The sequence below is a fragment of the Lasioglossum baleicum genome, chromosome 15 (assembly GCF_051020765.1).
Source record: "Lasioglossum baleicum chromosome 15, iyLasBale1, whole genome shotgun sequence".
In the NCBI taxonomy this organism is placed as follows: domain Eukaryota; kingdom Metazoa; phylum Arthropoda; class Insecta; order Hymenoptera; family Halictidae; genus Lasioglossum; species Lasioglossum baleicum.
The window spans coordinates 9,607,036-9,633,323 of record NC_134943.1 but is presented as its reverse complement, the minus strand read 5'-3'; the positions used below and the strand labels follow the sequence as shown (position 1 = coordinate 9,633,323).

Sequence of the window (26,288 nt, the reverse complement as noted above, 5' to 3'; positions counted from 1 at the left end):
GAGATAGAATATTTTGCAAGTTCGTAGGTACCAAAAATGCGCAAATAAAAATTCCTACCTGGCCCCTGAAAAAGAAGAACAGCAAGACTAGAATAAAACCTGAACAAAATGCATAAAAATTGTAGTACATGTGAGCAGAGTAGAAATAAAAGTCGAAACTGCATTAAAGAGAGGGAGCCAGTGTGAAAAACAGTGGACAAAAATGCATAAAGATCCTCAGCCTAATTAATATTTAAACGCAGTATAAAAATTCGTATCCTGTTCCCGAAAAAGGAAGAAAAATAGAGAGACCAGGGCGAAACGTAAATAAAATGAATACAAATTGCAGCGCAGAGAAGCAGAATAAAAATGAAACTCGAACTGCATTAGAAATAGAAGACACCACGAGGAAACCAACAATGGAGAGTAAAAAAAATACACAGCACGGTCTGGTAGAAAAATGCATAACGTGATTGAACGAAATTCGGCTTGGACTTCTTGCTTGGTAATTCGATATTGTAAGGCACGAGGTCAACGAATCGAAGATCGTTTCGCTGTGCGTGCAAATCGCGATCCTTTACGCAACGATTTAACAATGTCGAAACCGGCACACGAAAAGTCTGTGGATGTTCGTGTGTCGGGCATTTTATTTTTCCCCAATAATCGCGTCCCTCAGTACGAAGAAAACGTTCCCCGCGATACGATCCAGGATCCAGTGCTTCGATTGTCCCCTCGATCGTGAGATGGGAATTGTCGGCAACCGACGAGATTGCGTTTAAGATAAATAAAAAGACGATAGAATGGCGCGTTCCAAGCACGGTATTTTGCTTTGGCTTCTCTTGCAAATATTCGCGATCCGGTCGATCTTTGCCAAGGAACTGACGATCGATATCGATCTTGAGAAACCCGTCGCTGTGACCGACGAGAAGTTTCTTAGTCTGGCGATCGATCCTGCGGCTTTGGTGCGTGGCGCAGCTCTCAGGTATGTGCAATATTAATCTATACGTTTAATTAATTTGATATCGATTCGTGGACACGGAGGAAGCTTCTATCGATTTTATGACAGTCATAGCTGGATCTTTTACATATTTTTTAAATCAACGTCTTTGAGATTCCCTTATTGGGCTTAATGTAAATCAACAATTCGTTTAGTTTTTCAAATTTCGTTTCTACAATTATTACAGCAGCGACTTTGAAAGAAGCATACGTCTAGCTCATGCTCTGACACCGGCATACGTTCGTCTTGGAGGACCTCGTGGTACTCTCTACCAATCTGGCAGCGAAAATCCTCCAGACAACGATATCAATCGTGACCATTTGATCTCTGGTAAGCCTGCTGAACAAGAGTAAGAAAAATCCACTCTACTAACGTCGCAGATGATTAACGCGAATAATCAAGACGTTATCAAGCCACATTCTGAAACACACGGTGGACAATCGCGAAGAGCCCAGATACGGGCACGAACCTAACTATTCTGTCTCTCATGACGGACCGTTAGCAGCTCGCATTTCCCCGACAGCTCTCGAGCACTCTTGCGTGAACCATTGTGCGCTAGTTAATTCGCACGGTTCTGCATCGGCCGCGAAATTGGCCGAGGAGCCGACCCGTTTCCGCTTTAATGCGACTCCGCAGCGAGCAGACGCGTGCCGCGCCGCCTTTGTCCGCAGTTACACCATTACATCGTTACATCGCTTTAATTAACCGACATAATGGCCGGCCGATTCACCATTTCGGAAGCCGCCGCGGAAATTGTTCGCCGACGCTATCGCTGTCCGCGTTTTGCACACTTGAATGTCTCAATTCTCGAGTCCTAAAAATAACGGGCACCTTCGCGAATTTTTTCTGAAGAAACGCATGGGTGAATCGAAAAACTTCTTACGGAGATCTTGTTGCGTATACTTCGAAGAGTACTACAGTATTTTTTTGTTCTACTGCTATGCTAAACCGGCGATGCTATCGTTGACTAAACAAACGTCTTACTTCAACGGTCTAGCTCCTTAAAGAATTACACTGCAACCCGTCAGGAAAAATATTTCTTTCGGAAAAACGGTTCTGAAAACTCACGACGGTCTCTGTGATAAAGACCACGTCGCGTCATTTAATTCTTTTTCGAACCTATTCACCGTTTCACATTTTTTCTCGTTTATTCATGTTAAACTCTATCTGGGTCACCCCTAATAACGACGTTTATTCGCAGAGAATCGTTCTTGCGAGCTGCCATTGTCTTCAGCATTCCGTACTACCTCGTCCGTGTGCTAATTAATTTATATTTTTCATCTGGCTTTTTGTTTCGATTGTATCGTGTTGTACGCCCGCTCTTTGCTCTTACTTTCCTACTCTTTAAGCTCTTTACGAATGTTACGTCCTATTGTGCGCGTTACAGATAGCGACGTTGTCACCGCGACATCAGACTGCGAATGCTTGTAATCTCTCTTTGAAAAGAATCCTTACTGACTCCGAAGGCAGAAAGCGATGTTTATTCATTCTTTGTACCGCCAGACATTTCCTAGATCATCTACAAACGACTCAAAGCCATTTATTTATTTATCATTCGTGGAAATAATTACTGTGGCTAAATGGAGCTTGCTGTGAAAGTTCGTCGAGGTAGAAATTCGTGAAATTGCTGAATATTACTGAGAAATTCAATCATCACATTCTTATTTGTCTAACTTCAAGAATTATTTCCACCCTCGCAAACTGCTCTGAATCATTTTAAAATCGAGGACTGAAAACTCTGGGAAATTTCTTTCTTTTCGCTGATACTCGTGGGAATTTGTAACTTGATCGAGATCCAGATATCTAATTCGTGATCGCAGAATCCGAGTGGGCGTTGGCGTACCAGTGGGCGGAGAAAGCCGGGTTGGATGTGATTGCTTGTATTTCGGCTGAGAAACCTGCGAGAGGACAAGAACAGAATTCTGAGGAAGCTGAGGAGATCGTTTCCTTCAGCGATCAGATGGGTTTCAACGCGAGCTGGCAGCTAGGATACGGTACCACAAATTCGTAGAATTGGAATTGTTAAATTTTAATAAAAGGAGGCTATTTAGAAGAAAAAAAATATTTCAGAATGCCAAATCAGATGCAATGCAACAGCTGCAGATCTAGGAAAACGATTGGTAAATTTGAGACAAACTCTGAACGCATTTCCCAGATACACGAACAGCATGATTGTTGGACCAGACATTGTGGCTTATAAAACGAAGAAGGAAAGACAGTACCTTCAGGATTATTTCAATAATGCTGGAAATGCTCTATCAGCTGTTACTTGGCACCCGTAAATTTGTTAATTATTCTATTCCATTGGTAATCGACTTTCTTTACGGTTTGTTAAACGATTCTGATTGCTCTAGGGAGTTCGATTCTATCACTTCGTATAATGATGGAGTTCTGGTACAACCAGATGATCTAGAGGAAGATAGAGAGGATCTTTACAAGGTCATAGGGCGATTTATGGAAAATCGACCACTGTGGATTGGTAAAATACTGATTATAAATGTGCTTCCTAATAAGATATTGAATTAAATGTATTGTAACGTTGAACAGAGCATCAAAATGTTATAAAGTAAAATTTGAATTTTCCCAAAAGCCGAATCGAAACCAGAAGAGTATAAGAGTCTCTACCTCGGCGCCCTGATCACAACAAGACGATTAGGCAACGCAGCAAGATCAAAAGTAGACGTGATAATGAGGCAACCTGAGGATCTGACTCAACCGAGTCCAGTAAGTCGTCGACAATGCATCACATAATCACGAATCCGCAAAATCGATGACGATTGCTCTGTCTCAGGATTACTGGGTGTCCTTGCTCCATAAAACTCTCGTCGGGCGTCAAGTGTTCGATGGAACTGTCGACACTGATGAGGAAAATCACGTGTATATCTACTATCAATGTACGAAATCATCAGACAGATACCAGCCTGGATCTATTACGATTTTTGGAATCAACTTCAATCCTGAAGACGTCGAGATCCGATTAAAGAATACTCGAATCACGACTCTTCACGAGTATCTTCTATCACCTGGCTTTGAGGCCACGAATAGGATGTTTTCTGAGTGAGTTAAATAATAAGATACTCCATGAAATTGTCCATAAGTCATTCCATAACTTATTACACAAATTGTAAAATTTTAATCCTAAGATACACAGCTAAGTCGAGGGAAAGTTCATAATTAATTGACATTATTAATAGTAGTGCGAGTATTTTTGTTGCTGAAGATATATGGAGATTTCTACGTAGACGAGGGAACAATTTAGGCTACTCTCCCTTCAGACGCGGAATTCAATATTCTATTTTCGTTTGCTCTTCCACCTACTTCATTTTCTTTTTAATTTCATCGGGATCGATCCTGCAGGAGCATTCTACTGAACAATGAAACGCTGGCCCTATTAAACGACGAGGTTCCCGAGATGAAACCAATCATCTCGAGCAATCCAGAGGGACTGGGAATCAGCTTGCCCTCGGCTAGCATCGGATTCTGGGTCCTTCCCGACTTCAAAGTATGTAGAACCTTTTATTTTTAACCCTCTTGCACCGTGTAGAAAATTGGAATATTTCTATTTCGATAACTGAATGAAATCTAAATAAACAAAGTGAATTCCTTATAATGTTTTATATCAATATAAAATATATCACCTTCTTCGACACCTTCAAGGTAAAATCTTGCCAGGAGCCCAACCTCCAAAGCACAGGCGAGAACCAACAAATAAAAACCCACGTAACCAGGTCCATCCAAGATGAAGAACTCTTTGAAAGGTTCCAGAGGAAGCCGAAGAACGGCAGAGAGCACAGAAGACACAGCAACAGGTTCCAGAGACCAGCAACAACCGAGGCCCCAGACTCAGACACGGAAGGTCTGCTGCAAGAGTACAAGAACCGAATATCCATGCTGGAAAAGCTGGCCAGTTCGGACAGGACTAGATCAACAGTAAAACGTGCGATCCATGAGATCCTGGAGAAGTCTAGACCCTTGATCTCGAGAGTGGAGCACGCGAGGTCTAGCGGAGCTGCGAAAGAAGCTCTGAGAGCTCTGGGCCTTTTGCTGACTCGCGTTCCTTTTCTGGCGCTGGACGTTACTAGCGTTCCAAGGACGAAGAGGGCTAGAAGAGAACTGTTCGATGAGTTCTTGACAGATGAGGAGGATGTGTTGAAACGAGGATCTAGGCAGGGCGTGAAAGGTCGCAGGAGCAGTCAGAAGATGCAAGAACACTTTGTAGACGAGATTCGGCCAAAAATATTTGCTCCGACGAGTGAAAGTGGGGAGAACACCTTTTATGGATTCTTCAAGACTGATCCTGTAGAAGGATTCCCTCAGGGAGACGTCTTTTGTGATACTGGAGACTATCAGAACTATGGGGATGGCAGAAAGAGTGAAATCAGCAGAGGGCGTGATCCCGTGCAGGATTATGTGAATTCTCGAGATCTTGGGGACTCTTGGATGGACTACGGTGGTGACTATGGCTTCTACGAGCCTAGAGAGTACTATACTAGTGAGATAAGAGATGGAGTGAACCCTGGGGAGCTCTGGGAAGCTGAGGATGCGGATTATGGTGGTCGGAGGAGCGATGATGCGTTGAGACATGAGGATTTGAGAGTTCAAGCTGGTAGGAATGGTCTAAGCAGGTTGACTGGGTACTATGAGGCTAGTCTACCAAGAAACTTTGATGGTAGAGATGATAAACAAGGTGCTAGAATTGTAGGTTCTCAATTATCAGCTGTCCCCAGAGAGTTTGCTAATGGAAGACAGAAAACCTTGGACTACAAGCCTGCTGAATTTTTATTGGACAGTGACGATCGAGGAGTGAGAAGATTAAAGAGAAAGGGGATGGATTTAGGTCAAGAAATGTCCATTTTAGATCAAGAGATGATCAAGGAGGACGATGCTAATTCCAAGGACTGCAACTGCAGGGTCATCAGAGACTCTGATTCGTGTACCTGCAGAGAAAAGAGAGATGTTGTTAATTTTGATGAGGCTGGAGATAACGTGGAGATCATTTCGGAGCAAGATGCGCTTGCTAGCGATGCTGAGGCTGTTCCTGAGGAGGTGGAGGTGTTCTCAGAGCTGAGGGATGAACCTATGGCGATCCTGCAGATGGAGCCTTCAAGCTGGAAGATGCAAAGAGACGCAGGATCGCAGGATTTCATAATTCAGGAGGATTTGAGTGAACCTGAAACTGTTGTGAGTCAAGTGACTCAAATTGGTACCTCTTTGGATGATCAAACTGAGTCTCCAGATTACCCAGAAGTTTTCCAAGTCGACGATACAGTGACGACAGACTCCTCAATGGTGTTGAGCCCTGAAGAAGATGACAATTTGGAGTCGTCAAAACCAGTTCGCAGGGAGGGGCAACAATTTTTTCTCGAAGAAGGGAGGACTGAAGAAGAGGAGAAAGAGGTTCATAATCACGGGGATCATCAGGGCAGTGCTGCGAGCCATGAGGAGGATTTTTCTTCCCACACCGTTGAGAAAGCCACGGAGGCTGAAGAGGCCTCCGGGACAGACATTATCGACGCAACGTTGGATCCGGTGGCCTTATACGAAGAAGACATCACGGAGAGTCCCGAAAAGGACCATGAAGAGAACAAGGTGGCCAGAGGAGGCTCGAAGAGGCAAGCTGACATGGAGACAGCTGCGAACACTGAAGAAGGACCCGAAAATATTAAGATTGGTGAGCCGAGAGGTGGCAGACCGATTAAAACGAGATTAAGGAACCCCATTAGCAATCAAAAGAGGATGATGAAGGTGATGGAGCGTGCTAGAACTATGTTGGCCTTGAAGGAGGCTGCAGAGGAAAGGAAAAGGAGAAGAATGGAAGAATCTGCTAGAGTAGGCTCTGCTGCGAAGCTTCAGGCACCTCAGAAACTGGATCAAACAGAGAAACTAAAGAATAAATTGAAAGAAGGTCGACAAAAATTACTGAAGCAGTTCCAGAAGAAGAGTCCCGAAGAGGATGATGAAGAGGAGCGTAAAGTCGAGAGGAGAGAAGTTTCGCAGGCGATCAAGGGTGCAGAGGATCTAAGAGACGCGATGGATCGTGATCAATTAAAGTATATGATGATGTACGAGGCAAAGAGGGAGGGAAGATCAAATGAAAAAGTGGATGATAAGGAGGATTTATCTGTGACGGAGGTCGAGAAGCCTCGCAAGGTTCGTGAAAGAGTCGTGAGGCCGAGGGATCGTCGACTCTTTCGAGATTCCGGGATCCTGGAGCATTCTAATCCTCGGGAGATGCAGGATAGGATTATTAGCCTGGAGAACGTGCTGCAGAAGGGTGTTAGGGGACGACGTTACGGTGATGGTAGCAGGAATCGTCAGTCTTATTACGCTTTGGTGGAGAGCCTGGAGGACCCACGATTTTTCTATTATCCGGACGAAGTAGAGGAAGAAAAGATGAGTATGCAGGTAATTGATGTTTGATTTGATCTACATTCATTGATAGAATTGTTGGCCAGGAAAATTTAGTTAAATATCGAGTAGAGGGTAAACCTAACTAGACAGGGGGGAAATCCAACCCACTAAAATTAAGACTATATGGCTCTCGAAGGCTACAGCTTTTAAAAAATAGTTTCCACAATAAACACTAACTTAAACACAACCACCAGTATCCCCAGACGCTGCCTTACCCATACTTCGTCAGCAGCGATGATCTCTACGATCTACAAAGATACAGACCACAACTAGACAATCTGGAGATCCTAGACGACTCCAACGAGGAAATCGCGGGTTCAGATGAGGACTCAGAAGAGCTACGAGGTAACAGAGAGATATACATGATCGATCCTTCGACATACAGAGGAGGAGAGCCCACTTTGCAGTTATACAGACCGCCATCGAAACTCAGATACCCTGAAAGATCCAGACTCGCGAATTACGATCTATCATGGGTGCCGATTCAATATAGAACTCAACGCGTTCGTCAGGCTGCGCACCAGAAACGCGAAGGCAAGATTGAAAACCCTGACTCTTCAGAGGCCTATGATGAAGAGCAGGGCAGTGGAGGATTGGCGAATGTTTTGGTCAAAGCTCTAGATTTACCATCTGCTGGCGAACTGTTCAAGATTTTGTCTGAAGAGAATGGTGTTAAGGGAAAGCAGAACAGCATGCGTTCCATACGGAATAAACCAACTGTGGAAGCTACACTGGACGAAGTTGACCAGAATTCAGAGAGCTTAGAGGGTGAAGATGAGGTTGACGTATCCAAGGAAGAGTTGCTAAAGAAGACAGATGCTGAAGAAAGTCACAAAGATGAGCAGGAAGATTCCTCCGAGTCGGTGAATATCCGAAATCGCAGAGACACGGGCGACTATTTTGAAGATTCTTCGCGTTTGACAAGAAAACAGCCACGAGAGATCAAGAAATCTGGCAGAGACAATTATGTGTGCCTCAAGGAGAACTCGCAAGAGAGTTCTGAAGATGATTCAGCAGGGATCTTCAAGATAGTCAAGGAGAATGAATATTACAAAGCGGTGCCCATTAGAGAATCGAGTTCCAGAAGAAGAATTTCCCCGGAACGTGTTGACTTCCTTGATTCTTCGAAATTGAGTCAAATTTCGGAAGATCATGCTGAGCGGGAGGAAGGTCATTCGAATGAAGAAAATTTGGATTATGAGAATGTATCTGATCAGGAATATTATGGGAGCGAGGCGGAGGACAGTGGGGAGAGGATGGATTTGCAGCGGATGTTGCTTCCTGATCAGTCTGGACTGTTCATGGTACTACCTTGGTCCAGAAGATTGACTAGACCGAGGAGAGAGACGGTGGATTTAGAAAAAGAAAATAAAGAGGTACGAAAATTATAGTAGAACATTTTTATTTTGCATAAAGGTCCGCAGTCAAATCACTGTTGTAATAATTTTAATTTTACTTTCCCAGGTACAGTATCTAGAAACCTCAACGACAGAACTTCCAGTTGATAGTGGCACAGATGAAGTAGAAGCTATGATAGCCAAGAAGGTGCCACCGAAAAAGTATTCTGCAGCAGGTAGCCTGTTCAATTATCTGACACTGAAGAAGAATCTGAGGAAAGGTGGCAAAGAGGATCTGCCATCGCTCATCGAGGGCAGCATACCTAAGGTGGAGAACGTCGTGGTCGACAGTTTGCGAAAAGCTGAGAACCTGACTGGCACTGTGGAACAATTATTCGACGATCTAGAGACCAGATTCGACGAGACCACGAGCGCAGAGGATCTACAAGTCGATGATAAATCGACCGGTATCACTGGCTATGCTTTTCATTCTGCCATCAGGAACGCGAAGAAGTTCTTTATGATGCTTGCTGGAATCGCGCACGTTCTACGGGGATAATTGATTTAATATTACCTTTTTAGGTTGGATTTCAAATAAAGTTAGAACTATTTATTGTAAGGGCCACGAATTAATTTGTATACCTAATTCGACCAGAACATATTTGTCCACTTATCACTATTTATACGCCAACATTCTACAAAGAAAGATACGAGTATTTTTTAATTTGTGTACTTTTTGTAACCGTGAAATAAAACGAAGATCTATTTAAAAATGAGTACGATACAAAATCCAATCCTCTCCCGAACGTAAATTTATCGAACAGTATACAACGTATGGGAACGTACAGTCAGTATATCAAATATGAAGAATGCAGTTTAATTAGACAGAGATTAAGAATTATTACGCGCGACAATGTTTCGTGTCCTACATATCGAAATGTATATCACCAGATAATGCACGTGTATTATAACAAGATAATTTTTATTGCGACACGATCGACGCCTGACAACGAGGATTTCACAATCGGAGGAACATCAAAACAATAAAACATGCATGCAACTCTGTCGAATATATGCGTCGAGCCTCAGATCGGACAGTCGTCGATCGATCTCGATACAGTTCGCTTCGAAGAGGACAATTCTGATCGTTTCCTGCTGAACGAGGGAAACTAATCGCGCTGTGAACCATACGAGTGATGTTCGTGACCGTTATGGATCGGTCTGTGATCATTTGCTCGATCCTCCTGACGCTTGTTGCGACCAGCAACTGCAAGAGTATTGGAGGGAACGACGAAAATGCAGCAGCGAGTGCAAGGTAATTTTTGCAATTAATATTCGACGGCGCAATTATGCAGATCAGTTGGTTTCATTTTTATTCTGGAGAGGAGCTCGGCTAATCAGATATTGAACAAAGGAGTAGTTCTTTAATAAAGAAAATTTTAGTAGTTTGTTGAGTATGGGGTGATACTCAAGCAGTGAATTTTATCGAAGTTCGATCAGTCTTTAATGGGTCTTGATAATATTGTTTGAAAATTTACTGGCACTCTTTTATCGATTCATTATGTTCCTAATGGTGCGGAGGAAAATTGATTGTCATTTGCCAGTCGATATTATGCTAACAAAGTCGCTTTCTTTCGTGGAAGGTCGTAAATATTATAAGGCAAAGGATAGATGAAATAAAAATTGCGGAATGAAACCAAAGTATTAAATAAATTAGCTCTACATCAAAAATAGAGTCCACTTAAGGGTTGAAAGCGAGTCGAGCCATAAAGATGCGAGATTAGGTTTTTCGGAGGCCGAGTAACGACGGGCCATACGCTCGCCCGATCTCGGACGCGACCATCATATTTACAAGGGACAATTCAACAAATTTCCTCGAGGCTCTATACCTTGAGAACGTACGTGTGTATGTGTGAGGGTCGCACGATCCAGCACTCGGCCATAAATTCTCCTTATCCGGTACCATTTATCTGGCTTCCCGTCGAGTACATCGGAACATTCTTTCAATTTTTCAAACGAGCTTCCCTCTCGGACGATTTTCGGATTAAGGGGCCAGTCCGCTGGATTGCAGACGCGGAAAGTATGTTAGTCGTCCGTCGTGAAGAAAAGAAGAGTAAGCGAAGGCGAAAGGTTGGCGCAACCGTGTTCCGCGTCAGCCGCCTTCAATTACATTCTCGAAAACTCGGGGACACGATCGCCGCCGGCGGAAAAAAAGCATTTCGCGTTCACAAGCAGAGGAATTTCGCGTTTCCTCGTCCAACGTTCGCACACGCGAACCGACCGTGCCTCGGCCGGGCTCTATCGAGAATGAAATTTCATTATTTTCTCTTCTTCTTCCTCGTGAGAGATTACTTACTGCCGCAGAGCCCTTGATCGTCTTCTGGCCCAGTTCTCAGATATGCAACTTTGCAATCTTCCCCCTGTGACGTTCGCTTCTTGAGATCGCGATTAATCTGTGCCGAAATTTAAATCAATGATTTGGATGAATTTCATTGAAAGTCTGATAGATTATAATTAAACAGCGAATTTTATGAACTAATATGAACTAACCGTTCTCTCTTCGCAGCATCGTGCCAGTCCCCGTCGACTCTGCAGTAGTCCCAGAGACTTCCGCAGGGAACCTCAGCCCCAAAAACAGTCTGCTAACCCTGCCACCATCGAACGATGAAACAAACACCCGCAGAATCGAAGACCCAGACTGTTCATCCCGCAGGAGCCAGAAAACTAAGCGCTGTAAATCCCTGCTTCAGAAAGATCCTCGATCCCAATTAGTCTCTCTAAAGACTCCAAACTCGGCAGTAAAACCGGACCCAGCAGAGGAGCATCGATTGGCTATCGCCAGAAGCTTACGGGAGAAGCTGAAGTCAGAGGACTACAATTTAGGCGCGACCCCAAATCACTCTCCAGACAGAACCAGGATAATTGAAGACGACGACTACATTTGCTATTGCCGAAAGAAAAATAATCCTCTTCTGCGGAAGAACGGACAGTCTCAACCCGGACAGACGAGGGGGAATAAGCCCGAAAGGAGAACCGATAACAAGCAGATGCTCCCTGGCGAGAGTCAACTGCGGCAAAATCCTCTGTACTTCCATCAGCCATACTTGTCCGACGGTTTTCATCAATATTTTCCGAACCTGCTTCCAAGGCAGATGAATCCGATTTCTCGAAATCCCGGAAGACTACCTTACTTGCTCTACATTTATCAGGTCGATCCTTCGTCGCTGCTACCGAATCAAGGCCAAAGTCCGACGAGGATTAGAGTGCCGATCAGTCCGATCGGCAAACATGATTCGATAGTTGGGCAACAAACGCCTGGGGCTTATCGTAATCAACAAAGTGTTGGGCAACGGTGTCCTCCCAACCATTCTGCCAATCGACAAAAAATTCCCGCAGCGTCATCGAAACCGGTCAAGGCCAATGGAGACCCGAGTGGACAGAGGAAGACGGCCGGAGACGCTAACTATAATTTACAATCTGTGACAAATTCTCCTAAGAAGCCAGAAAATGTCGCGAAAGATAATAGTAATCTTGTGGGAACTGCTGGCCCAAGGAACGAACACGGAACCGGAAGTGGGACGGAGGATTACTCGGATGTTGAAGAGGAGATTCATTCTACAACGGAGGCTTATGGTGGACGCTTAGGGGATGATGAATATGGGTTATACACTACCAGTGGATCTGTAGAAGAGAAGACTGACTTGGAGAGTTCTTTGGATGGTTTTACTGAGAATCCTTTGGAGGATGATTTAGTAGTAGATAACAAAAATATTGTGCTAGGGAACAGTAATCCTTCACTGCAGAAAGAGCCTTCAATCGATAACCCAACTAAGAATGATTCAGTGGACGGAGACGATGCTACGGTAGGAAAGAGCAATCCTTTGCCACAGGAAGTGTCCTTGATAGAAGACAGTTTGGATGATGATTCAGCAAACACTGAAAAGCCTACGCTAGAACAGAGCAATCCTTTGCCCCGGGAGCCTTCGACTGATACTCCAAACAAGAATCCAGTAAACTCTGATCCTGATGCTCTGAACAAAAATCCACGAGTACCAGTGGTCAACGACAAGCGTAACGATGATCCCGAGTCTTCCTCGGCCGACCCAGCGTCAATGTCGGACGACGGGAATATCAATCACAGCGTTATTCCCGGAGAATCTTCTGGACATTACTCAGAGAACCCATTGAATTTGGACAAGGCTACAAGCCAGGAACCTCCGACTAACGATTCTTCAATGAACGCCGATGTTACTCCTTCTTCAAGGAATAACGAGGATTTGGTAAATGAGAGGGAGACTGTTGGAGCGGGGAATCCTGCAGAAATTCCGGAGCAAACGTTGCCCTTCTGTGACAATTCGCTGCTGGAGAAGTCGATTAAGACGGTAATTAATAACTTCGCGGCTGAGAACGACGGCGACATGGGCCAGGAGATGTTAGGTTCTGCCAGAGATGATTTACTGAAGGAGATCGTAGACGTTCCGAACTTAAAGGGCATTTTGTCGTTGCCAGCGGTGGAGCGCACGGTTCTGGACAAGGTGAAGAATATGCTGGCGACGGTGACCGGCTTGCCGAGGAGCAAATTCGACGGAGAATGGCCGACCAGTGTCATCAGGAATAATTTGCGTCATTCGTTGGCTGCTGCACCCTCGACGAAGACAGAACTGCCGCCGAACACCGTGAAGGAAAGACAGTTTAAAGATGGAAAATGGGTATCCAGCTACGTCACAGTAGAGCCGACGCTGAAGAATGAGGATGAGGATTCTGGTGATGACGACAGGATGAGGGCTTCTGTTAAGAGTCTGCTCAGGGATCCTGCGGTTGGTTTGGAGGTACGGATTTAATTTAGAAATTTGTTTTAGACCTTGTCGGTGTATAGACACATTCTTATACATTGAATTTGTTCTTACTTGCAGGCTGCTAAGCATCCTGTTGTTCAGAACATGATCGTCCAAAGCGTCCACAACACGTTCCAGAACTCGAGCAGTGATTTGATCCAGAGTGTCCTCGACAATGAACTGAATCTGATGGATCTGGAGAATGTAGAAACCACCACAGCTGATGAAAATACAGGACAAACACAGACGAACGATCTTGAGGATATCGATATGGATACATTCTTGGAAATTGCTAAAAATTCAGCTGGTGTAACCGAGTCTGGGTCAACGTCGACCCAAGATGGTCTTCTGGGAAGCTCCACAGATGGATACACAGACTCAACAGTTGGATCAACAGTTGGAACAGAGCTGCCAGGTGACATTACGGGCCAGAAAGGAACATCGTTTGATCAGGAAGGAGGAGATATAGAAGAAAAGTCGAAAACACCAACAGGTCCGAACTTATTCACAGATGATGCTGTTCCTACCATTTCATCCATGACAGAGTCTCCTAGCAATTTCGTCGGTGCCACAAATAATCCCAGGATCACGAAATACCCCGGACTATCATCAACATCTTCAGCAACCCAGCAACCTTCTCCAAAAACAGGTTCACCAGCAAATATAGCAAGTACTAATGTATTAAACCCAGAAAACCTAGGAGGAAGGAGGCAAGAATCAGTCACTAAAAATCCGTGTGAAATTTCTCCTGGCAGAAGAATTACAGATAAACCTTCGGGCCCAGAAGAGGATCTAGAAAGTGTCTTCCCAAGAACACCTTTCACGCTAGAGGAAGCTTCGCCCGATAACGCGTACCTGGGGAAAATACACGTGACGAAGAACACCTATTCCGACGACATAGAGAGTCTTCAGAACTCCGAGCTTTTCTACGTAGGGGATGGTGTGAAGTTGCCCTTGGAGATCAGGAGGTTGAGCAACGGCTCCTACGCGCTATCAATCTCCAGGAAGGTGTGCGAGCACATGCTGAACATGTATTGCCCCTGCTGCGTGCCTTTAGAAGGCAACGTTGTCCGCAAGGTGAGGAGAGAGCCGAGGGATGAAGAGGAGGTCGTGGGAAAGAAGAAAATCTCGAAACGCGAATCGATTTCAGCCGGTTCGGTAGATTCGGATCACCCCGATTCAGCTGACGACAGCTTGCAGATCTCGATGCCCGTGGAAACTTTCGCGAGGAGGTACAATCTGTCTCTGAACTTGCAGAAACTGCAAGCTCCGTGGAATTTCGCCGAGAAGACCGATGAGCTCGAGAAAAACGGGGCCAAAAATGTTGGGAACAGAGACTCCGGCAATGCGAATTTGCGAAGTTTATTAGCTGTTCACGGGGTAGCGGAGAATGAGAAATCAGAAGAGATGGGGGTGGATGATTCTTATGAGCGCAGTGATGACGTTAATAGTAGATATCGCAGACACAAACATAAGAAACTTGATAAGGATAGGTACGAGAGGAATATCGATGAGAAAGTGAATAAACGCGTAGAGATTGTTACGGATGTGCTGAACTGGTTGAGGGACATGATCTTGAGTGCTGGAGCCTAGATCTTCTCCTTGGTCTTCTGTAATGTTTTGTAATTTAATATTTTTTATACGGTATTGAGAGCGTTTGCTCTGTGTAATATTGAGATGGAATAAATAAATTAATAAATACAATGCATCGTTTATTCGGCTTGTGAAATTCTAAGAATGAATACATATATATATGTATATATATATATATAAACATAAACACATAAATGGAAATGGAAATCGACGCACTCTCTATCTGACTGATGAAACCTAATGAATGAAAATGTCGGTAGTTTATTGTGCGGACTAACTTTCATCGTATTTATATCTAATTCGTTTATCTGTATGGATATCGTGATCGGTTTCTATCTTTCAAGAACATCAGTGAATCATTTAACAATGACGTAATCTTGATGGTTACCTCGAACAGTTTACTGTATTATTTATCTCAGTTCATGGACGAGATTGTTTGGTTATGTTCGCCAGGTAGGAGCCTCGAATGCACATAATCTGACATTTCTGTCAAGATAACGAGGAAATGGGCCTGTTTGGAAAATCCCAGGATAAAAACCCAAAGGACATGGTTAGACACGAATTACCATAAATTCTCGATGTTTGTTATACCGATTGTTATTTCAGGTACAAGAATGGACACACAAATTGAGGAAAGAGGGTTATCAATTGGACAGACAGGTTAGAGGTGAGTCAGTCCAAATTAATAATAAACCAGAGTATGATACCGACAACTAAATTTATAGTTCCACTCGAAAGCCTAAACAGCACAAACTATGCATAATTATATTTGCACACAGCAATCCAACGCGAAGAGGAGAAAGTGAAACGTTCTCTGAAAGACGCTGCAAAGAAAGGGGACAAGGATGTGTGCAAAATACTTGCCAAGGAAATCATACGTGCACGTAAAGCCTGCAACAAAATCTACACCTCGAAAGCTCATCTAAACTCTGTGTCCCTGCAAATGAAAAATCAATTGGCAACAATAAGAGTCGCTGGCTCTGTTTCCAAGTCCACAGAGGTGATGCAAGCAATGCAGTCTCTGGTCAGGGTACCAGAAGTGGCTGCCACGATGAGAGAATTATCCAAAGAAATGATGAAAGCTGGTATCATAGAAGAAATGTTAGATGAGACTATGGACTCTATCGAAGATGCTGACGACGTGGAAGACGAAGCGGACGAGGAAGTAGACAAAGTAATTTCTATTTATATATATATATATATAAATAGATGACAATTGTATCGATCTGATAATGGAGCAATGTTTTAACGAATTCTTTCAGATTTTATGGGAAGTGACAGCAGGTCAGTTAGGTACAGCACCTGCAGTGGTCACAGAAAACCCAGGATCAGTGGTAGCCTCCACATCTGCTGAAGAGGAAGGAGAAGTAGCGGACGACGAGCTCGAAGAAATGAAAATGAGACTGCAAAGTTTACGTAGTTAGCTCTAATATTGTAAATATTTAATCAGCATTAACTTTCCGTGTTAAATCGGCTCGCACTAACGGAGGTCACGCGTACGCAATATGCACATTCAGTGAATAAATGCCTCGTATTTTCATATTTCTGAGAAACGTTTGATCAATGCTTTGTATTCTATCAGCAAAAAAGAAGAACGTTGAAGTATTATAAAAAGAAACTAAACATTTTAATTTCTCTGTACAGTTTTCGTATCCGGCTTTTATAATCTATGTGAACTCTTTCTAACACCGTTGTATCTCGACACAAGCGATGAGAAGCTGGCTTCTTAGTTGTATTATATTTGAACACACACCACATAATTTAATTATAATTGCAAGTTCTTGTATTAATATGTATGATACATAAATCATGATTTCGATTGTTATCGGCGTTGCTTCGATTTACACCTATCACTTAAAGTTATAAATTATCGTATGTGTATTTTGCTCGATTCAGATGTTTTGAGCTCCAATAATTTTTTATCGATTCATGTAAAAAAAAACGGCAACTATTTTGTAAGCCTAAGAAATCATGTATTCCAAATCTAAATATTGTATAGAGCATCCACTTGGCATATTGTGCAAATGTGCAGAATATCAGAGTATGATTGAAAAATTGATATCTTACAACATTGGTACATGGAATCAATTATTACCAAAGGTAAACATTGGTAAGCACAAATCGAATAATATGTACATTATATTCTACAATAAATATTTTAACGCGAACGATTTCCTGTAGAACCAATTGCTTCGGCAGAAGTTTCATGGATAAACAATCATACGAAAGTGGACGAAGACATAACGAAGCCTATAATTATGTATCCCCGAGAAAAATCAAGTATTAATGCGCGCAACGTAGACAGAATATGGATACCCGTATCGGAAGATGCAGTTTCCTTAAAGTCTATGAGAATATCTTGGAAATTGTGGAAATAATTCAGATACCCGTTTTAAGAATTCGAAATATATTAAATAAATACTGAATATTGTACAATTAAAAAAACATTCGAATTGACGAGAAATTTACGTTTAAACAAACCATTGTAATCTTGTATTTGATCCTTTCACGAAACCTTATCATACAGTAAATCTTTTTACATACGTAATTCCCTTGCAACATAATCGTTATAGTTTTATTCTTCGCGTAAGTGCGTCAATGCATATATGTACATATACGTACTATGTACATACACATAACTATAATCGCGTTCACATATGTACATAGTAAAATGATATCTTTCCCACTAAAAACTCCAAGTACATATAACCACAGAGGATTAACGAGATGAACAACATGTTTCAATATATACACGTGGAGAGCAACTGGAAGGGTTTTCTTTGGTTCTCTCGATCTTTTGCAACAATGCAATATATCTTAAGTTTTTTTCAAAATCTACATCTCAACAATTAGATCAAACAAATGACATAAAAATGGTCGACGAACTTATGTACCACAAATATTATTTGTACTCTACAAAATCGTCTCTTTAATCTAGCTTTATTATCGCACCTATCACCATCCTTTTTATAAATATATAATAAAAATAATATTTCTTAGCTATTATAGTATTTAAAGACTATGTACTTGGTTACCGTTAATATATTTTTTATATATATATGTATATATATATATATGTATGTGCATATATGTAAAATGTTTGCATCCAAGTATAATCCCTTAAAAATACTATCATTCGTTTATGCCTAATAAAATTTACAACTGGTCGATCACCATGTTGACAATCGAGAGTTTTATCTGTGCTCTAGCTTTCTTAGGTAGTCTATGTGTGTAGGGTGCAAGTTTGCGCAAGAAGTATCTGACTTCGCTTTTAATAGGCATAATTGTTCTACGCATTGTCCCTGACACCTTCTTGCGAGGTGCCGGCCTAGCTTCCTTTGGGGACAAAGATTCCACCACCTCAAAGTCTTGATAAAAATGATCGTTGTGATTCACATTATCCACTTCTTCATCTAATACTTCCAACGAATGCGGTAATATCATCTCTTCGTGCACATTCATTTCTTGGGTGGTCATTCTATCCTCTGTCTCCTCAGGCGAGATCGATAGAAATTCGACAAAATTCTTGTCTTCATCCTGATTGTCCGGTTTAATCATAGGCAGCGAGTCTGATGTTGTTCCATCATTTATCCACACCTGGTGCTTCGTACCGATCTCATTAGACGTAGCAGGACTATGAGTGGTTTTCGTTTTGGTTGGTTTCTTGTTCATCTTTACCGGTTTTTGAGGCTCTTGCCCAGGAAGGTTAATTTTGATCAACAAGCCTGGAGGGATGCTGGATAGACTGTGCACTGGGATAGGGTCTCCTAAGTTTGATATGTCCCCAGCAAATGGCAAGATTACTTTCTTTATATTTCCCTGTATATTATTCGTAATATTCTGTGCAATGTTGTTGGCTATCGTGATTGGTTGGATCTGATCAGTGAATTGAATCTTCCAATTAGAATTCGGCGGAAGAGGCAGCTTCCTTATCATACGGTTCTCAATGTTATTTGGATCTGGTCTTGGAATGTTGATAAGAGTCGGTCTTTTAGACTTACCACGTTTCTTGGCGAGAGGAGTAGGCTTATTATCTACCTTTGGTTTTTTACTAGATACTAATGGTCTTGTGAACCCTTGTCTTTTAATTCCCTTGGCGGTATTGGTACAATTAGATTCGTCCATGACATCCTGTTCCTCTTCGATTTGTTCGGTAGGATTCATAGAGTCTGCCTCTGACACATCTTTTATAGTTGGAACTGCATCGCAAGGTCCTACCTTGTGGAAGCTTTCCCCTGTTTGAAAGTGTTTAGAGCAAAGCACTAATTTCCTTATTTGATTAGGAGACATTTTTAATAGCTCCTCTCTACCTAGAAACTGGCACCACCTTAAACACCTGCCAATCTCGTACGCGGGAAAGGGATGAAACTTATACCTCTCCAACTTGTTCCTGGGATCAGACCTTAATCTGCCACAGGCAGCACAAGCTTGGCTATCTAGAACAGCTGGTGACAGGGGTTCCAACTTCTTCGGTTTCTCCAGAGACACGTAGCTCTTTACATCCACAAACTCCATAATATATTGTTCTGGACTCTCAAGTTGATCGGCATTGCGAATATTAGGAACAGCATTGTCTATCAACCTGTTTGTATAACCAGACATGAATTGAGAATCATCGAAATGTTTCGAACAAATGTAACAGAACAAAATCTCTTTTCTGGTCAGTCTATAATACGAATCAACCCCTACAAAATCTAGCCATTTCAGGCAACGAAATTCCTCCCCAGGAAAATGATGGAAAGTTGCACCATCGTAATCCGCGCTTGGTGGATCACGACGGGAATGACCGCAGAGCACGCACGTTATGTTATACAAGCTTTGCTTGGGATCGTAGACTGTAGGCACAGCGCTACCGTTTAACCTGTCAAAGTAATCATTCAAGAAATCCTTCTTGTCGAAGTGCTTGGAGCAGACCATTCGTTGGAGCAGCTGTTTTTTTGTGAGCTTGTACAGATCCTCGCGACAGCAGAACTCCAGCCACTTCCTACACCTGGACTCGTCGTTGACGGGGAATCCGAAGAACATGTACTCCTCTTCCCTGTTGTTGGGATTCATGCGTGAACGACCGCACACGACGCAAGGGTGCGGCATTTTCTCGGTTGCTTTTGTCCTCGCGTTTTCGTCAAATGAAAAATATCATCTTGACATACGCGCGCAATGACAGAGGTTATCTCCGATTCAGAGAATTTTTCTGACGACTGTCACCGGAAAGTTTCGCATACCAAACAAGCCTTAGATGATCTTCTCATAGATTTTCTGCAAGCGATACAATTTCAGGTTACTTGTGCTATAAAATTCAACGATAAAACACAACGACCCCTTCATTCTTTTCGATCCTTCGCACGCGACCAGATTTCGACGTTCTCATGAATCGCTGCGTTCCTGAACGAGATTAAAACGGCAAGATTTCATTCAGACACTTTTACTCTGAAACGAAATGTTGCGGGCTCACTTTCTTCACGGTTTATTGCACTTGTTGCGCCTTCTTCGTAATCTCAGAGAGGTTATGTTACTGGTCGCAGCGTCGTCTCACCTAACCTTCTGTGAAACACACCCTCAAGTTGGTAATCCGCGAACTAACCTAACGTCGCGTGTAAAGGGTAAACTGACTGTCAAAGTGGCCGAGCTGTGGCAAGAAAAATACTCACGATGGCAGAGAATTCGAGCAATCCATATGACATTAATGGACAACACTTTAATACCGATATGTACTTCCACAAATTGCTAAAAGTAAGCTCGACATTTACATAGGATTTTTGTATTATGTTGTTATAAATGTTATTTTTACTCTGACAGGAATGCACGTTGAAACAAATCATGGATCATGAGTCAGAAATTATAAGGAATGCTCAAACATTGCACTCGGATATGCAGACGCTTGTGTATGAGAATTATAATAAATTTATATCTGCCACGGATACTATCAGAAAGGTAAACAACTCATATACCATCTACCGTGTTTGCTATTTAATCCACAGAGCATCCTTTTTCAATGTAGATGAAGACAGACTTCAAAGAAATGGAAGAGAGCATGGACATGCTAGCAAAAAATATGGATAGTATTACATCCTTTTCGGAACAGATTTCGTCGACTCTTCAGGGTGCCAGACAGCAGATTGCCAAACTGTCTTCCGTGCATGCCCTCTTGAAAAAGTTACAATTCCTCTTCAACTTGCCTGGCAATTTGAAAGACGAAATGAACGAAGAAAACTATGCACAGGTTTAGATCTCTCTTCCAACACTGTATAATCGATTCTATGATTGTTCGATTCGATCATGTAACTTCTTATTCTTTCAGGCAGTACAGGATTACATTCATGCGCAGCGTGTGTTAAATCAGTATGGCAACTTGCCCTCTTTCCAAGGAATACAAAAAGACTGTGAATTTATTTTAGAAGAGCTCAAGGCAAGACTGAGAAAACAGTTCTACAAGAGCAACTCGTCGACCAAAGCTTTAGCTGAGAACGTGGATCTCCTCTTACAGCTGAAAGAACCAGCCGATTCCTTGTGCACCGAATTTCTAACGAACGCGGGCGAGAAACTGACGCAGCAATTACACAATCTGAAAGACATGTATGAGAACGATATCACAGAATTTGTAGGTATGGCTAGTTACGGGTTCCTCAGTGATCTATGCTTCATCGTTGGATCCTACAACGATCTCTTCGTGGATAGACTGCCGGCCGAAGACAACGAGCTCTCGGACGACTTTGAAACGAAAGCTATCACGCATCTGAACAATTTTATTATGGAGAACATGATGAAATACTTCGAACTGATTGGTAAAAGGGTAGAGAACGTGTCTGACACGGCAGTTCTGGTCGGAGCCTTGGATAAATTCCACAGGAGACTGCAAGCAGTGAACATGCTGTGCAAAGAGACAGACTTTGTAAGGTACTAGACAGAAACATCTCCGAATAGAGATCAAGAGAACCATCGAACACATTTCCTCTGTTATCAGAATAGGCACAGACATCGTGGTCAATGCAGGCAGAAGACAATGCCGCAATCATTTAGACAATTTGAAGCAGCACTTGAGTGAGGGGCTTGGCAAAGTTAGGCAAACAGTGGCGACTAAGGTCTCCCAGGACGAAGACGGTAACCTGGCGGAGCTCCAAGCCTTACTCGTCATGCCCACCATAGAAAAAGTCAAGGGAGTTCTGCAGGACTTGTTGGTTCGTCTTGAAAAGATCCTCAACAAGGGATTGATCGGGACGAGAATTTTATTCGGGATCGGGTTCTCAAAAGTATCGGGATTATTCTCAGGAATCCCAAAAATTCTCGAGAATTCCGAATAAAATACTCGACCCGTCCCGACCCGACATTTTCGGATTCTCGCACGCCTCTAGTTGTCTAGAAAATTTAAAACAAAATTCAATTTCAGGTGTTCCTGCAACCAGATCTGTCCTTCAGCTCGAAAACACAGTTCCTCCACAACTTCTGCGTGGACGAGGTCAGAGAAGGGTTGATAGTGGGATTTCTACATCATCTGATGGCGACAGCGAGTGGATTCTGTGCTGGATCCGACGTCCCTAAGTGCCCACCCACCCTCCTACTCCTGTTGAGTAAAATGTGCATCGAGTACAAAGAGAATAACGTGAAATACCTGGTGAGGAGCGACAAGATTGAACCAGAAACCATAAAGCTATGAAACTATAATGCTATTCTATTTTTAGCTCTCTACAACCGACGAGCTGTTCAACATCGACCAATACACCTGTTCGGGGAATGTAATTACACCAGAGTCAGAATTATGCGAGAAGTTCCAGGAAGCTGCTCAGAACTTGTTAAATCATTACGTTCGCATTCAAGGATTAGCGGTGTCGCGACTGATAAGGAAATCGGTAGAGACCAGAGATTGGTTGCACACTATTGAACCGAGGACTGTGAGGCCTGTGATGAAGAGGATAGTGGAGGACGTGACAGTGATCGATTCTCAGGTCGCTGTTCTGTACGATGACACTGAGGGCCAGGTCGACAGAAGCAGCGACAGCAGCAGAAAAACTCATAGGTAATATCGGTCAAATATTAGGGCACTGCAAAAGTTTTGCATAAAATCTTTTGCACTGACTTAACATTTCTCCCATAACGTCGCGTGACTTTGGTAGACGCTAGGGAGGAACTAGAGCTACTTTTCTTCCTTCCTGATCGGTTTCCCTCGCGATTGGACGGTGTACGAGATTAGGGGGACAGACACGCGACGTTAAGGGGGTCATGGAAACCGTGTCATCTCTCGACTAACTGTGGGACTGAATTTCCAGCGTGAGCGTGTCGAGGCGTCATTACAGGACCAGTTTATCATCCTACACTCCCAGCCACATAGACTCCTCGTTGGCCAGCAACATTCACAAATTGTTCTCCGAACGGATCGAGATCTTCTCGTCGGTCCAGTTCAACAAGACCTCGATCCTCACCGGTATCATCAAGATCAGTTTAAAGGTGAAATACTTTTAGCAGACAGAGTACCGGGTAATAGAGAGACAGGTGCTGGTCGACCGGTCACAATGATAAAATGGCACGGCCATTATCCACTTTGCGCGACGCGAGGATACCTTGTTCTTCTCTCCTTGCGTTGCGCGTTGCATCGCCCGCGTTGCGTATCGTTGCATACTACGCAACACGAGGCCACGCTACCGAGAAATGATCGGCCAGGCCCAATAAAACGCCGGTTCCTTTGTATTTATAGACATTCCTAGAATGCGTCAGATTACGGACGTTCAGCAAATACGGACTTCAACAGATCCAGGTTGACACGCACTACCTACAGCAGTACCTGTGGAGATTCGTCTTCGACGAGGAGTGAGTTCCTCTCTGAACCGTCCAAGTTTAAAAATCCAGTATATCTTTCAACACTAGAACTATCAATTGGGATTTATAGCATAAATCCCTCAAAATCAGAATAAGTACAGCTTTGTCATTCTTATAAATAAACTGTGGACTTATGCATTTATGCTAAAAATTAGTGGGTACAATTAAAAATAGTGAAGACAAATTTTTATTTTGCATAAAGATCCGCAGTCTATTTATAAAGGTTGGTAGATCTAGTGTTAAATAGTTCTAGCAAAGGGTCCAATTTGTAGAAGGGTCTTTAATGAATGCAATTTTTGTTTCTAGTGTGATGCACCGGTTGCTGGGCGAGATACTTGGTAGCGCGATGCACAGATGTTTGGACCCGATCTTAATGGATCCAAACGTGGTCGAAGTTATTTGCGAAAGAGGATGAATGGCCGAGAGAAGACGGCTATAAAGCGCCGAGAGCTCGATTGTCGCTACATTATACACTGTCTTTTCTAGCGTATACCGTATTGTTCTCTGTTATTACTAGATGTAAGCGAACGCGTTATTACACGTCGTATATTCTTGTAGACATATTTGATATGTGGAGATTCTGACGGGGAACCCTGTACATTCCACGAATAAATCTAATGGCGAAGACCCGTGGCAGACCTCTTCTCTCTTAGGATCTAATTAATTTCTCTATCCTTTTATTTGTTTCGTGAGGCCATCCTCGCCCACGCGCGAACACGTCGTGAACCGCCTAACACGCGAATAGCGACACGCTGTGTGTAGTTTCTGTCCTCTGTTCCCTTACCCATTGATCCCTCTCCTTTTCTTCGGTTCCCCCACCCCGATACCGGATAAAATAAACTCATCAAAGTCTTTAGTACGCTATAAGAAGCCCAGGGTCAAATGATTCTAATAAGTCTTAATTCTCTGCTACATTCTGCTCTTTTGAACCTTACTATCGCGTAAATCTCAGCGATCCACTCTCATCCCCACCTCGTTTTACAATTTTCCTTTATTTTAACAGGCAACAAAAATTCCACGAACAAGTCTTAATTCGCTGCTACATTGTGCTACATTCTCTATTTCTCAATTTTTCCTCAATTTCAATCACTATGACAATTCTCGCAAACTTTATTTTCGATTCAAATCTTTTATCCACCCAATTGAAGATTGAGTCATTATTAGACCTCGGATCTTTATGCAAAATATCTGCAATCTAGTCATTATTGATATATAAAATCGTAGTAGGTAGATATACAGAAAGTGATAGAGATTATTTTCGACGGTGGAACCTATTTCGATTATTTGAAAATGATCGACAAATTCAAGAAGGAAGGGCTACGAACGAATTTGTGCACCTAATAAAATGTGGAAGGGTTGTTCAACGGATCGACCGTTCCATGAACGAGCGCGTCGCACAAATGTGCAAAGAATAAATGGGACAAGAGCTTATAACGTATATGGGGTTCTGCCGTACCCCCTTGGCAGTGGCTCGAGTTAATTCGAACTTCCTCTCGTTGGATGAGATTCATTCTCCGAGTATCCGGCGTGGGCCTACGCACAGCATTCTACCCAATTTAATAAACTCTTCTAAATTACTCGGGCCGGGGCCGCGGCCGTTCCCTCGTTCAATCAGCAATTTTCCCTGGAAATCCATGGAAAATCCTCTGGAATTTCCCTCCGACTAGGATTTAATCCAGTCGTCGTCGTCCCCGAGGCCATCCTCAGTCTCAACAACATTTACATCTACATTTACACAGAGTTTCCAATTCATCGTAGCGAACCGGAGAGACAGAGTTTTTCCTTTTCCTGCGTACATGTCGTGTCTCGATAACCAAAAATACAATGCGAGACCTTCTGGCGGCCATGTATGTCGAGCAACTAGACAAACGTAGATCCCCCGATCGGCTACGAATCGATATCATTGCCGAGCTGGCATATGTGGCACACATGATCAGAGAAAACACCTGTGCACGTGCGACTTTCGTACGAGAGGCTGCGTTCGAAGCACACACGGATGTCCATTCCAGCTCAAAACTGCGATACAGAGTGTTCGATAATGTTCCACTGCGTTAACTTTCTGTTTTAAACAATACTTTCGAACGCGATTCGATGGTACACATGGTAATCGTTATCTGGAGGATTGAACGAGGATTACTAGCAAACCCTGAAGAACATATGGCCAAACAAGTCGCAAAAGTGAGTTTACAATCTTGACTTTGATCTTGCACCATAAAGCGTTTTACTACGCGAAAATCAGTCTATACTTCGCAAAACACCTGGTGCACATTTTTAATATATATAAACGTTGCTTGATTCAAGGTTAAACGTTCCTATATCTTCAATGAA

The 26,288-nt window shown here is 42.9% G+C and overlaps 6 protein-coding genes across 7 annotated transcripts; 5 read left to right on the top strand and 1 right to left on the bottom strand.

Annotated features, from left to right (window-relative positions):
- Window positions 1-32: 32 nt before the first annotated feature.
- On the top strand, window positions 33-11,416 carry LOC143216182 (uncharacterized). Its single transcript, XM_076439023.1, has 11 exons — window positions 33-961; window positions 1,164-1,306; window positions 2,797-2,970; window positions 3,047-3,254; window positions 3,331-3,455; window positions 3,567-3,700; window positions 3,768-4,033; window positions 4,334-4,496; window positions 4,556-7,390; window positions 7,570-8,763; window positions 8,852-11,416. Exons 1-11 carry the CDS (start codon window positions 780-782, stop codon window positions 9,281-9,283), a joined length of 5,856 nt encoding a protein of 1,951 aa, XP_076295138.1. The 5' UTR covers window positions 33-779; the 3' UTR covers window positions 9,284-11,416.
- LOC143216181 (uncharacterized) lies at window positions 9,921-15,178 on the top strand. Its single transcript, XM_076439022.1, has 3 exons — window positions 9,921-10,039; window positions 11,285-13,553; window positions 13,638-15,178. Exons 1-3 carry the CDS (start codon window positions 9,921-9,923, stop codon window positions 15,150-15,152), a joined length of 3,903 nt encoding a protein of 1,300 aa, XP_076295137.1. The 3' UTR covers window positions 15,153-15,178.
- Window positions 15,179-15,359: 181 nt separating this feature from the next.
- Vps24 (vacuolar protein sorting 24) lies at window positions 15,360-16,977 on the top strand. The gene is made up of 4 exons (XM_076438782.1): window positions 15,360-15,702; window positions 15,759-15,819; window positions 15,932-16,326; window positions 16,415-16,977. Exons 1-4 carry the CDS (start codon window positions 15,658-15,660, stop codon window positions 16,574-16,576), a joined length of 663 nt encoding a protein of 220 aa, XP_076294897.1. The 5' UTR covers window positions 15,360-15,657; the 3' UTR covers window positions 16,577-16,977.
- Window positions 16,978-17,108: 131 nt separating this feature from the next.
- On the top strand, window positions 17,109-18,358 carry LOC143216055 (uncharacterized). Its single transcript, XM_076438785.1, has 2 exons — window positions 17,109-17,262; window positions 17,334-18,358. The coding sequence occupies exons 1-2, from the start codon at window positions 17,124-17,126 to the stop codon at window positions 17,528-17,530; spliced, it is 336 nt and encodes a 111-aa protein (XP_076294900.1). The 5' UTR covers window positions 17,109-17,123; the 3' UTR covers window positions 17,531-18,358.
- Window positions 18,211-21,529, bottom strand: LOC143216052 (uncharacterized). Its single transcript, XM_076438781.1, has 2 exons — window positions 19,463-21,529; window positions 18,211-19,387 (listed from the first exon to the last, which is right to left on the bottom strand). The coding sequence occupies exons 1-2, from the start codon at window positions 20,241-20,243 to the stop codon at window positions 18,309-18,311; spliced, it is 1,860 nt and encodes a 619-aa protein (XP_076294896.1). The 5' UTR covers window positions 20,244-21,529; the 3' UTR covers window positions 18,211-18,308.
- On the top strand, window positions 20,723-24,587 carry Vps51 (vacuolar protein sorting 51). Of its 2 annotated transcripts, XM_076438779.1 has the most exons (10): window positions 20,723-20,882; window positions 20,949-21,083; window positions 21,151-21,372; window positions 21,451-22,046; window positions 22,114-22,327; window positions 22,537-22,761; window positions 22,829-23,163; window positions 23,414-23,591; window positions 23,839-23,951; window positions 24,267-24,587. In XM_076438779.1, exons 1-10 carry the CDS (start codon window positions 20,802-20,804, stop codon window positions 24,373-24,375), a joined length of 2,208 nt encoding a protein of 735 aa, XP_076294894.1. In that variant the 5' UTR covers window positions 20,723-20,801; the 3' UTR covers window positions 24,376-24,587. The 2 variants fall into 2 exon arrangements, with proteins under 2 accessions (XP_076294894.1, XP_076294895.1); XM_076438780.1 differs by lacking the exon at window positions 20,723-20,882 and having other exon boundaries at window positions 21,131-21,372.
- Window positions 24,588-26,288: the final 1,701 nt, after the last annotated feature.

Bases quoted from the DNA above. Each gene is read 5' to 3' on its own strand.
- LOC143216181 (XM_076439022.1), top strand. From the start codon at position 9,921: ATGTTCGTGACCGTTATGGATCGGTCTGTGATCATTTGCTCGATCCTC. The intron at 10,040-11,284 runs GTAATTTTTGCA...ACCGTTCTCTCT, and splicing joins AATGCAGCAGCGAGTGCAAG to TCGCAGCATCGTGCCAGTCC. The intron at 13,554-13,637 runs GTACGGATTTAA...TCTTACTTGCAG, and splicing joins ATCCTGCGGTTGGTTTGGAG to GCTGCTAAGCATCCTGTTGT.
- Vps24 (XM_076438782.1), top strand. From the start codon at position 15,658: ATGGGCCTGTTTGGAAAATCCCAGGATAAAAACCCAAAGGACATG. The intron at 15,703-15,758 runs GTTAGACACGAA...TTGTTATTTCAG, and splicing joins ATAAAAACCCAAAGGACATG to GTACAAGAATGGACACACAA. The intron at 15,820-15,931 runs GTGAGTCAGTCC...ATTTGCACACAG, and splicing joins ATTGGACAGACAGGTTAGAG to CAATCCAACGCGAAGAGGAG.
- LOC143216052 (XM_076438781.1), bottom strand. From the start codon at position 20,243: ATGCCGCACCCTTGCGTCGTGTGCGGTCGTTCACGCATGAATCCCAAC. The intron at 19,388-19,462 runs GTAGAGAGGAGC...ACTTTCAAACAG, and splicing joins AAGGTGGTGCCAGTTTCTAG to GGGAAAGCTTCCACAAGGTA.
- LOC143216182 (XM_076439023.1), top strand. From the start codon at position 780: ATGGCGCGTTCCAAGCACGGTATTTTGCTTTGGCTTCTCTTGCAAATA. The intron at 4,497-4,555 runs TTTTAACCCTCT...ATAACTGAATGA, and splicing joins AAGTATGTAGAACCTTTTAT to AATCTAAATAAACAAAGTGA. The intron at 8,764-8,851 runs GTACGAAAATTA...TTACTTTCCCAG, and splicing joins TAGAAAAAGAAAATAAAGAG to GTACAGTATCTAGAAACCTC.
- Vps51 (XM_076438779.1), top strand. From the start codon at position 20,802: ATGGCAGAGAATTCGAGCAATCCATATGACATTAATGGACAACACTTT. The intron at 22,047-22,113 runs GTACTAGACAGA...CTCTGTTATCAG, and splicing joins AAAGAGACAGACTTTGTAAG to AATAGGCACAGACATCGTGG. The intron at 23,164-23,413 runs GTAATATCGGTC...CTGAATTTCCAG, and splicing joins AGCAGCAGAAAAACTCATAG to CGTGAGCGTGTCGAGGCGTC.
- LOC143216055 (XM_076438785.1), top strand. From the start codon at position 17,124: ATGTATTCCAAATCTAAATATTGTATAGAGCATCCACTTGGCATATTG. The intron at 17,263-17,333 runs GTAAGCACAAAT...GATTTCCTGTAG, and splicing joins ATTACCAAAGGTAAACATTG to AACCAATTGCTTCGGCAGAA.